Source organism: Populus euphratica, unplaced genomic scaffold (assembly GCF_000495115.2).
Source record: "Populus euphratica unplaced genomic scaffold, PopEup_1.0 scaffold95.1, whole genome shotgun sequence".
Taxonomy (NCBI): domain Eukaryota; kingdom Viridiplantae; phylum Streptophyta; class Magnoliopsida; order Malpighiales; family Salicaceae; genus Populus; species Populus euphratica.
In genome coordinates, this window is record NW_011499885.1 from 924,598 (window position 1) to 936,841 (window position 12,244).

At 33.0% G+C, this 12,244-nt stretch overlaps 2 protein-coding genes across 19 annotated transcripts in view; both read left to right on the plus strand.

Annotated features, from left to right (window-relative positions):
* Positions 1-835, plus strand: part of LOC105130180 (ankyrin repeat-containing protein At5g02620-like) — a 16,242-nt gene extending 15,407 nt beyond the window's left edge. Inside the window, exon 3 of the mRNA XM_011032555.1 lies at positions 92-835. Coding sequence (XP_011030857.1) covers positions 92-712 — 621 coding nt within the window. The 3' untranslated portion in view covers positions 713-835. The remainder of the gene's footprint in view (positions 1-91) is intronic.
* Positions 836-10,960: 10,125 nt separating this feature from the next.
* LOC105130184 (pentatricopeptide repeat-containing protein At4g04790, mitochondrial-like) overlaps positions 10,961-12,244 on the plus strand; it is a 5,642-nt gene continuing 4,358 nt past the window's right edge. For 15 of the 18 annotated variants that reach the window (XM_011032574.1, XM_011032571.1, XM_011032564.1 and 12 more), the window contains exons 1-3: positions 11,276-11,301; positions 11,398-11,460; positions 11,929-12,240. In XM_011032574.1, coding sequence (XP_011030876.1) covers positions 12,128-12,240 — 113 coding nt within the window. In that variant the 5' untranslated portion in view covers positions 11,276-11,301; positions 11,398-11,460; positions 11,929-12,127. Of the gene's footprint in view, positions 11,302-11,397; positions 11,461-11,928 lie in introns of all 18 variants that reach the window. The other 3 variants (XM_011032573.1, XM_011032567.1, XM_011032572.1) reach the window with 3 other exon arrangements.

The following is a 12,244-nucleotide window of genomic DNA, read 5'->3' on the forward strand; positions in this document are numbered from 1 at the left end:
AAAAGCAATTGCTGCTACGTGCATTACGTGTTATGAAAAACAACATATAAAAGCTTGACATTGTATTCACCATACTCTTCTAACACTGCAGAATATATTCAAATGCGTATGGAGGAAACTTATCGCTGTATCTAATCGAATCACCGGGAAAAAGAATCCCCCATGTGCAGACCAAGAAGCTATTGCCAGGATTCAAACTTACAAGCGAATGGGAAATACCCTCTTAATGGTAGCAACACTAATCGCAACAGTAACGTTTGCAGCAGCTTTCACACTTCCTGGAGGCTTTAACAATGATCTTGGCCTCAAGCAAGGCGTAGCGTTACTGGAGTCAAGCAATCATCTGAGATGGTTTGTTTTCTCGGACGCGATTGCCATGACCAGCTCCATAATTGCAGCATGCATAATATTTTGGGGAGCTGTTAGTAACGATGAGTCCTATGTTTACTACCTGGCAAGTGCTACCGTGCTAACTTGTATAGCGCTGCAATCAGCAGCGATTGCATTCCTGTCAGGAATTGTTGCTGTTTTGCCTGATCAACCCTTTGTTGACAGTGTAATTTATATTGTGGGGATTGCTTTCCATGTTAGTAACTTCTTGTTTCTGCTCCAGTTGGTGCGGATTTTTCTTGTTTCTGAATTCTGCCAGTTTTTGAGTTTTTGTTTCTGGAAGATGAAGTCCAAGATCAAGAAAAGAGATCACCAAAATTGACAATCAGACCCTCTGCATTCCGCTTCAAAATGTTGTTAGCAAAGTTTTTGGACAGCTGCTGTTAAGGTTTCCAAAGCATTTGGTTTGTGCTTTTGATGAGCCTTCGGAGATGATCAAATTTCTTAGAACAAATTACAAAATGTTCCATTATCCGATTAATTACATTTAATTCACATGAAATATGTGATAGTGGAGACAAACAATGCCTACAAGTGAGAATATCTAATCAATTTAGAACATAATAAAAACTTAATTTAAGGTATAAATCATGATATGATTTATGATCTTTGCTTCCAACTTAGTGTGTATATATGTACTCAGTGAAGAGCTACGTGGGTAGAGAATACATAGAGAACAAGATAGAGAGAGCTTGAGTGAAAGTGGGTTGAGTAAAGAAGAGTTTTCTCCTTCTCCTTGTTTGAATTGTTTCTTTGATTGATTAATATAAGCAAGAAGCTACGTGGAGTAAGCAAGTTGTCAAACAACATAAATTTGTGCGTGTTTGATTTCTAGAATGACCCAACAATTAGTATCAGAGTTTATTCTTAAAAAGAGGGTGTTTGATCCAAACCCATAAATCAAAGTTCTCAAAACGTGTTTTTGAACATGTCATCATGTAGGGAAAGACGAGACAAATTCACTAGTGAAAACCCGTTGAAGAACCAAAGTGTTGCATGCCCACACGCGCTGACGTCAGGACTACCCTCCTACAATGACACGCCACACACGCCTACATGCTCCTTCTTTGCCCGAATACCTACAACTAAACCGGGTTGACCCACCATATCATCAACCATAACAATAAATTTGCACAGTTATCCGACACATCGCCTGACCAGTCAGCAATCCACATCAGTAATAATTACATACATCTTTTCCACGTCATTAAAAGTGGGCCGGGTTTACTTATATGGATGCCACAACATCATTGAGTTTTGATCTGATGCTCTGCAAACACTTATTCACCTTACACGTGGCTTCATCTACATCGTCAATTGATTTAAAAGTTTGAATGATAAGATCCGAGTCATCTAAAGTCTGATATAGGTGAATTCAGTGTTGTTTCCAACTTTTTTTAGTCATTACAGACACATCCGTAAGGTCAAATTCGACAGATGCAAATATGAGAAGTATTAAAAATGGTTGGTGAAATAAAGGCTACTAGAATTGAAAAATTTGATGTGATAGATTTTGGATATTAAAAAATGCAAATTCAAGTGCAAAATGATGATATAAGCGTTGATAAAAATGCACTTTTAAGTACTAATCACTTAGTAACCATTCTTAAAAAGATCTATTATAATACTTCTTGAAATATTCAGGTTTACAAACTCTAACATTATTATCACATAATTCTGTTCATATACTCATTTGACATATATTCTTAAACCTCATTTTCACACACACACTTTAACATATGATTGTGGGTGTCATAACCCAATTCTAGGTTATTCTCCAAAAATTCACTTTTATTAATTACTTTTTCAAAACAAAATAAAATAAAATAATGGCTGGCAACGTGGAGAAAACAGACTAGAGAATCAAGTTGTAATTTAAAGGAAATGCAAGGCCAAATTATACCTCATTGTGCCCAAAAATGGAAAACAATACAAATTCAATGTCAAATTAAATGATTATTGAACAAATTTGCATAAAAATCAAGTTCATGGACATAATAAAATTTTTAATAAGCCAATTTGATTTAATCATAGGTCAAATTAAATTTTAATTATGTTTAAGAATTAATTTGGGTTTAATTTCTTTTTCAAAACAAAAAAATAATTAAGTTTAGGGCTTAATTGATGAAAAATTAAGTTTGGGAGCCTAATTTGGGCTTAATTGAGAAGATTGAAATTTTAAAAGATCAAATTTAATTTTTACCAAGTTAATTGATTGAAATTAGTGGCCAAATTGCAAGAAAATTGAATTTTTGGGGTCAATTAAAGGCTCAATTGAAGAAATTCGCATCCAAGGACCAATCTATAAAAGGCACCAAAATTGACAAAAACCGGGGGTGAAATTGAAAGTATAATGGCCAATTATGAGTTTAATTGACAAAATTCGATGTCAAGGACCATATTGTAAAAGGCGCGTAACTTCTGAGTTCCAATTGAAGTTCTCCAAGGGCTTAATTGCATTAAATCAAGAATTTAGGGTTAATTAGGGGTATAATTGAAATCGATTAAAAGCTAGAGGACTAAATTGAAAATTATTAAAAATCCCTAATTAATCCAAAATGACGCCGTTTTGAAAAGAAAAAAATTTTGACGACGTGTTGTTCAATACTATTCATTATCTTCCCCGATTTTGCCAGAAAATGTTGTCCGAGTGGCTACTTTTCATATGTATTTAATGCTTCATTGCTCCGTCAAATCTAACAAAAAAATGCACGATAACAACACCGTGTAGTCTCTTAAAACCACCGACTAAACACTTCAGTCTGAATGGCGATGAGATGGCGCCGACGCCGACCAAAAGTAGTCAATTCAGGCAGCCTTTTCTGCAGATTGAACAACTCATGAGACACACTTTGAGCCAACGTTGAGATGCTTCCCGACCGAATCAAGGGCTGAGTTTTTTTTTCTTGTGTAAACAAGATTATCCTCTTCCACTGGATATAAATAGAGGCGAAGTTGATGGCCTGAGGGGAGAGAAAATCAGGTCTAAAGTCGACTAAAAACCAGCCTCTCTACCTGATTTCTGCAATTTTTTCTCTCGCTTTCTCTCTTCGTTGATTTCTGCCATTTTTTCTCTCGCTTTCTCTCTTCGCCTTTCCAACCTCCAACCAGAGCCACCACCAGTTCCACCATATTAAGCCACTAGCCAGCCACCGGGAGCCACCGCGAAGTCTTCCTTCTCCCATTTGCAGACTTTCTTCCTCTGCTTCTTCTTCTTTCTTCCTTCGCCACCGTAGTCAACTCAGGCCACCATTTCTTCCACCAACACCTCTGCCGATTCCACGCCAAGCTAGTGACAGCAACTTCTTTTCCTCCGCAAGGTTGCCTCCATCTTCACCCTACCAGTCTGCAGCTTCTGCAACCACTTGGTTGCATGCAAAACGTGAACAGTAATTGTTCACATTCTGCACATAATTAAACATTGGGGTGGGCTGGTCTAGCCCACCCCCTTTAAGGAGCCAGTTTTGTGGGGCCGATTTCGACCCAGCCCATGTATATTTACTATATATATTATGTTATATTATATATTTTTTAAAAATTCAAAAAATTCCAAAAAAAATCAAAAAATCCTTTAAAAAATCATGATTTTCTTAAATATTTTTCTATCAATTTTGCATAATATCGGATTGTATATTTACACTATAAAATACAAATCCGGTATTAAAATACTCGGTTTTCTCTGAAATATTAAAAAAAAATTCAAAGCTTTTTCAAAAAATCTCAAAAACTTGTAAATCAATTTCCCTTTAAAAAAAAACAAACAAATATTTTGTTTTCATGCATATGGTCAAATCCTAAAAATTTTCCAAGCATGTTTTCATTAAAAAATTTTTTTTGCATATTTCTCATGTTTTGAAAACTCAAAAATGGATATCATAACCAGTTTATGATCACCTATTAGGGTTTGACCAAAATATCAAAAATATTTTTTTTAATTTTCTCTAGGATCTAGATGTAGACTTTAATATTTATGGGTGAAAAATTACATGATAAAGTACACCCTCAAGTATTAAAAATACAAAGTGTAAATAAATATGATGCTAAAATTTGAACTTTGGAACGGTTAGGATTTAACCCAATAAAGTAGAAAATCTCTCATAAAAAGAGATCTTTCTTGAACCTTAGATAAAACCAATAAATAGAAACCCAACATAAAAAATAATCAATCAACAATGCAGGTTACCTTAGGTAGGGTGCACTGGGGGTGATGTGTTTTCCCCTTGTATAATCAGTCCTTTACTCAAACTCTCGCAGACCATAAGTTTCTAGTGATCATAATACCAAGTAGCGAGTCCCAAAAATTAATCATAATTTTTCTAACACACAACACCCCACAACCGGAAGCACGATAGAGAGCCTTCATCATCGCCCCCATGACAAGGAGTATGAAGAAAAGACTTAAGTGAAAGTTCAAATTCAAGGGAGTAGACATAATAGAGGTTTATCTAGAGACAGATCAAAATCAAGATATAAAAGTAAAAGCAAGTCTAGACCCAAAAAGCAGGTTGAATGTTGAAATTGTGGCAAATCTAATCATTACATAAGGAGTTGCACAAAACCAAAAAAAAACTTGAAGCTAACTCTACTAATGCTACCATATATGAGGTATAAGATTCTTTGATTCTGGTTGTACAAAGTCTAATTAATGATTGGATTCTTGATTCTGGTGCTTCATTTCATTATACACCACACCATAAAATGATGCAAAACTATATCGTTGTAGATCACAATGTAGTCTATATGGCCGATGGACAACCAATAAATATCATGGGCATAGGAGATGTACCAATCAAGATGATGAATGGATCTATATGGACCTTATAAAATGTAAGACATATTCCTAGATTAAAGAAAAAACTTATCTCTGTTGGACAGTTTGACGATAGTGGTCATTCAATTCTTTTTTGTTTGTAATGGTTTTGGCTCGTGAAAAGAAAACCGATACCATGTTTATGACCACAAGATTTGCAGGCATTATTGCCTCTACTGAAGTAGAAAATCAAGCACAGTTGTGGCACTGTAGACTTAGCCATATAAGTCAAAAAGAGATAAAGATAATTCAATCAAAGAAAAAGCTGCTAGAGTTAAAAAAAAATATTGATCTAGACATTTATAAAAGTTGTATTCTTGGAAAACAGAAAAAGCTCAGTTTCTTAAAGGTTGGTGTTAAGACCAAGAAAACTAGAACTAGTACATATAGATTTATAGGGACCTTCTCTAGTAGTATCTCTTGGAGATTCTCGGTAGTATGTGATTTTAATTGATGATTTCAGTAGGAAGGTATGGGTCTACTTTTTGAAAAATAAATCTAATGTGTTTGAAACATTCAAGAAATAAAAGGCTATGGTTGAGACTGAATCAAGTTTAAAGTTGAAATGCTTGAGATTTGATAGAGGAGAATACATTAATGAAGGTTTCAAAAAGTTGAGTTGTCAATGGTATCAGAATGGAAAAGACCGTTTCAGGCACACCACAATATAATGGCATTGTTGAACGGATTAACAAAACCATCAATGAACGAGCTAGAAGCATAAGGTTGCATGCAGGGTTACCTCAAACATTTTAGGCTAATGCAGTTCATAATGCAGTTTACTTGATCAATCATGGACCATCCGTTCCTTTAGAGTTTAGATTGCCCAAGGAAGTATGGAGAGGAAAATACAGCTCTCTCATCTAAAGGTTTTTGGTTGTGTTTTCTAGGTTCATATATAATCGGATGCTCGTAACAAACTAGATGTTAAATCCAAGAAATATTTCTTCATCGAATATGGAGAGAAGAATTTGGATTTCAATTCTTGGATGATCAAAATAGAAATATTATCAAAAGTAGAAACGTGATCTTTAATGAGAAAGTTTTGTACAAAGACAAATCAAATGTAGAAACAAATATGGCTAATTAAGATACAAGTCAACGAAAATCTTAATTCATAATATTAGAAGGGCTTTCTAATGTTATCAAGTAGAATAAAAATCAAGAGCCTTTACAAAAAGATTCAAGCATATTTGTATCTACTACTACACGGGAAGATATGGAGCTAAATGAACCTATTGTTTATGTTCGCAGGTCTTCAAGAACTGTAAAGCCCCCATAACGGTTCACACTTCTACTGAATTATATTCTACTAATAAATGGTGATGAAACACAAACTTATGAAAAATCATTACAACATGAAAACTCAAGTAAGTGAGTTAGCTGATTGATACTTAAAAGTGTATTTTTATCAAGGTTTTATATCATCATTTTGCATTTGAAGTATCAATAATTCATTGACTAAAACATGTTTTATAATAATATATCTAATAATATAAGATACCTTTAATTTATGGTAAATGTTTATTTTAAATGCAGGCCTATCACATAAATGAAAGGATTGATTGATGAATTTAAGAACTGAAATTGAAAGGACAAAGAGATGGCCAAACTTAGAAAAGAGATGTCGGTGTAGTCCAAACCAGAACACTATTCAGTAATTGGATCATATCTAGAGCTCTAGATCTCAGATTTAGGTCTACTTTATATGGATAGAAAGGTAAGACATAGGCCTACAACTTTCATATGGAGCCTAAGATCTACAAAGGTCATTTTCAAGTTCAAATTGGAGCAACAACAAAGAAATCTGAATCTGTCCTCCAGCCCGAGCACTGTTTAGTATTTTAGCCATATCTAGAGTTCTAGAAGTCAAAATGATCTAAATGTTTTACACAAGAAAGCTGAGATAATTTCCTATAACTTTCATGTTTTCAAGTGGTTCTAATTTTGACTTTATCAATGAATTTTTGGGCAGACAAGAGAAGATAAGGATTGTCACCAAGTTAAGAGTTGGTCACCCACTCATCAATTAGTCATCAAATCAATAGTTCCCAATTTTGGCCTATCAAAGGAGGCATTTGCCATATATTTAGGCATCTTGGTTTTCAAATCAAGATCATGCTCTTGCTTTGTCTCTTTGTATTTTTTGTAATGTTTATGCTTTGCTTTCATTAATATCAAGTTTATGCCTTTCATTTCCTTTCATTTACTTAGTTAACTTTTATCTTATTTATGTTCTTATTTTGTTTATTTATTTTTCTTTCTTTCATTATGTCTAGCTAAGTTTATTATGTCAAGGTGAAAAGGTTACATTAATGGTGTAAGAACAAATATAGTGTAAACTTAATATAGACTTTAATGTTTGATACTAACATGTTTTATATTTATTATCTTGTTCACTCTTTAATACTTTGTTTGTTAAATGACTAATATTGATTTATGTTGTATAACACTTGGTACAACAAATGCTTGGCACTTTCATAGCCCATACTGTATGGTATAACCGACACCTGAGCTATGAAAGAAACTTGATTTGTTGTCAACATAAATTATAATCATGAATGCTTGACGAGATTTACAAGTATTAGCATTACTCGAATAAGATGACTAATGTAATCATGTTAACAATCTATAATCTGATTGGAACCTCCTTTGTATGTGGTTTTCAATTGAATAATAAGAGTTTATACTATACTTGTTTGATATACCATTAGTGGATCCTTTAACCTTGACATTTGTTATTATCATCGTTTAATCTTTACATTAATATTTCATCTCCAAGTTCTCATATTCTTCTTCTTCTCTTTCTTTATTATTATTATTATTATTATTATTATTATTATTACTACTACTACTACTACTACTATTGTTATTATTATTGTTGTTGTTGTTATTATTATTATTGTTATTATTGCTATTGTTGTTGTTTATAATTGATGTTTATAATTTATACAATTAACCTCCCTGTGGTTCGACCCCGGTCTTATCGGGTTATTTATTACTTTGACACTCCTGCATTTAGGAGAAGACATCAATCTTTTAGTTGTGTCATTAGCCATGAAGGAGGAGATAGATTCTTTGTTGAAGAACAAAACTTGAGAGTTGACCACACTACCTGAATGAAAAAAAGCTTTGCAAGAAAAATGGGTTTATAAAGTAAAGACTAAACATGATAGAAGCAAACAGTTCAAGGCAAGACTTGTTGTAAAAGGGTTTCAACAAAAAAAAAAAAGGTTGACTACTCTGAGATATTTTCTCCAGTTGTGAAGCACATAATAATCAGAGTTGTTCTGGGGATAATAGCTGAAGAAAATTTACATCTTGAATAATTAAATGTAAAAACAACATTTCTTCATGGTGACTTGGAGAAAGATATTTATATTCAACAACTAGAGGGGTTTTGCAATATAAAGAAAGCAGAATCAAGTCTGCAAGCTAAAGAAAAGCCTATACGGTTTGAAGTAAGCTCTAAGACAGTGGTATAAGAAATTTGACAACTTCATGTGTAGTTCGGGTACACAAGATGTCAAGCTGATCATTATTGCTATGTCAAACATTTTGACAACTCTTATATCATTCTACTGTCATATGTAGATGATATGTTGATTGAAGGATCCAGTATTGAAGAGATTGACAAGTTGAAACGACAGTTATCAAAACAATTTGAAATAAAGGACTTGAGAGCTGCTAAATAAATACTTAGCATAAGAATCATCAAAAATAAAGACAAAGGCATACTAAAGCTTTCATAAATAAAGTATGTCAATAAGGTTCTCAGCAGGTTTAATATGCATAATGGTAAACTAGTAAGTATATATCTAGGAAATCATTTCAAGCTAAGCAAAGACTAATCAACAAAAATTAAGCTTGGATACATGAATAAGATTCCATACACCTCAGTTATCGGCTTTTTGATATATGTTATGATCTCTACTAGAACAGACACTGCCCATGCAGTAGGAGTTGTAAGCTGATATATGAGCAATCCTGGAAAGATGTATTGAGATACAGTAAAATAGATCATGAGATACTTAAAAGGTTCCTTGGAGACTTGTCTTACATTCACAGTTGGTGGTTTGAAACTTGAAGGTTTTATAAACGCTGATCTAGCAAAAGATATTGATAGTAGAAAAAGCACTACATGATATGTATATACTCTAGGAGGCACTGCTGTTTCCTAGAGTTTTACCTTGCAAAAGATTGCCGCTCTTTCAATAACAGAAGGTGAATATGTTGCAGTCTCAGAATCTGCAAAAAAGATAGTATAGTTGTAGAGTTTCCTAAAATAATTAGACAAGATGAATGAAAATGGTACTCTGTATAGTGATAGTTAGCAATCTTTATTGCCAAGAATCTAGCGTTTCACTAGGACTAAGCATATTCAGATCAAATATCACTTTATTCAATAATTGCTATACGATGAGCAACTAATGCTAGAAAAGGTCTATGGAAGCAAGAATTCAACTGAAATGTTAACCAAAGAAGTTATACTTAATAAATTGAAGTTATGTAAAACTTCAATTGATCTTCAAGGGTAAAAGATAATTTCATTGTTTGTCTCAAAGTGGAAGATTGTTAGTAAAGTGGAGACAAACAATGCCCCACCTCCATTATATGCATGTGGTAACAACTAATCTCTCACTTAGCACATAATGGAGGCTTAATTTAAGGCATAAATCATGACATGATTTATGGCCTTTGTTCTCAGCTTAGTGTGTATATATGTACTTGGTGAAGAGTTGTATAGGTAGAGAAAATATAGAAAACAAGATAAAAAGAGTTTGCGTGAAAGTGAGTTGAGTAGAGAAGAGTTTTCTCCTCCTTTTTTTTTGTATTGTTTTTTTAATTAATTAATACAAACTAGTAGCTCTGTAAAGTAGACAAGTTGTCAAACCACGTAAATTTATATGTGTTTGATTTCTGAAATGACCAAACAATATGCTTATGCTTCTGATAAAACCGAGTATGATGCATTGCAAAACAAGCAAACAAATCCAAATCATGTGATTTTGTTGTAGTCATCTTGATTTTTTTGCGTAAAAAACAACAAATTTATCTAGCATGTAAATACTAGTGCTATGTTAGTACATAAAGTTTCTAATATTATCTCCTTAAAACTGCTTCAAATGATATTTGGAGGTCATTTTTTTCATATTCATGATATATTTAGTTTAAATACACCTATATTTTAGATTTAAATATAAAATAAATTACAATCCAAGTATGAAATTACATATATCTTTGCTATAAAATTTGGACAAACCTGGTAGATTGACTAAAACCCACTAATTTAGAATTTATATCGATTTAAATTTGAAAAAAAAAAGTAAAAAATTGATGTAGTTTGATCTCATTTAAAACCCAAATTAATTTGTAACTTGGGTAAAATCCTATCTAAACTCATTAATTTTATGTTAAAAAAACAAAAAACTTGATTGAATTAGATTTTAAACTATAATTTAGATATAACACATGAACCATTTTTATTCCTTGATGTTAAATGATGAGTGATCCTAAAACATTTTATGTGAAAAAAGGACGTGTGTGATAGTTTGTTAAATAGAGAGGGGGTTCTCTTAAGGTTTTTATTTTTTTGGGGTGAAATTTGAAATTTCCAACGTAAAAAAAATCCAAGGATGAAAATGAAAATTAAAAGATGAAATTCAAAAAAACAGTAAGGGTTAAATTGAAATCAAAACTCGGTGAAGGTCCATTAAGTTTCCCTATTATATACGGTAAATATGCTTGCTTATTGAAACAAAAAGAAAATAAAATATTAAAAGGAAGAAGGGTTTTGTAATTTTCAAGAGAAACCACCCAAAACCCCCCTACGCACTGCTGCTTAATCCACCACCAAATGCCCAAATTCAAGATCCTAAGCAATCTCCTCCGTGCAGCCATTAAAACCACCACTGCCTCCACCACTACCGCCAGTGACACGACTTTCAAAAGCCTCGTCAGCCATCTCGAATCCATAACACCCCCCAAACCAGAAACTTCTTCCAAGTCCAAAAAACAACCTGAAACTAAACCTCAATCTCCTCCGTCACCCGCAGTTAAATCTAGCCCTGGTACTCTTGGATTAGAAGACTTTTATTCTGGTACGCCCTTTTTTGTTTTTCTTCAAAAAAGAAAAGAAAGAAATGTTTTGTTACAATTGATTTTTTTGTTTTAATGTCTTCTTTTGTGTGATTCAGAAACAATCCCGACAGAAAAATACACGGCAAAGACAGCAAAAGTCATAGAAAAGATTATAAATGGTACAGTGCATTAATAAAAAACTGGGTGCTTTTTTTTATGTAATTTGTCATTTGGAGCTAATCCTTCTTAAGTTTAGATGCAAAAGAACTTTGGGTTGTTATTAATTTTTTGTGATGTAATCTGATGTTATTTTGTTTCATTTTTGTAGCCAAAAGGAAGAAAACTTAGATGTTAGAGAATTGATTTTTGAAATGTAATGTAACGTTATTGTTAACCAAAAAAGAAAAAAAATAGAGTATTTAAGTTATAGTTCTAGTTTGGATATCTGGGTTCATGCAAGAAAAAGGGGTTTGGTCATTTTCTGCAAATTGGTGTTTTCTGGGTTGTTGTTGTTGTGGTTGTGGTTGTTGTTGTGGTTGTGGTTGTGGTTGTGGTTGTTGTTGTTGTTGTTGTTGCTTTCTTAGATGTGGTTTTGATTATTTTTTCGAATTTGTGTTTATTTTTTTTTTCCCTTGTTCCTTTTGTAGATGTTTTGAAAATTAAATCACTAGGTTTGGAAGAAGCAGATGATGAGAAAGTTGTAGAAAACGTTTTCAAGACACCATGGCTTTCAAATTGGAAGAAAAACGATATAGGTATACAGTGGAAAGAAATATCTTATGAAAGGAAACAAAAATGGATTTTCAAAAATAGTCAAGTCTATCATTTTGACCGATTAGTTGACACATGTGCCTTCAAGCTGGGACAGATGCTACAATGGATGTGTTTGGAATGTTGGGAAGGGAAACAGGTTTGAAAGAGTTCAATGTATTGATGAAGATGTGCATTGAGCAATGTAGGGAA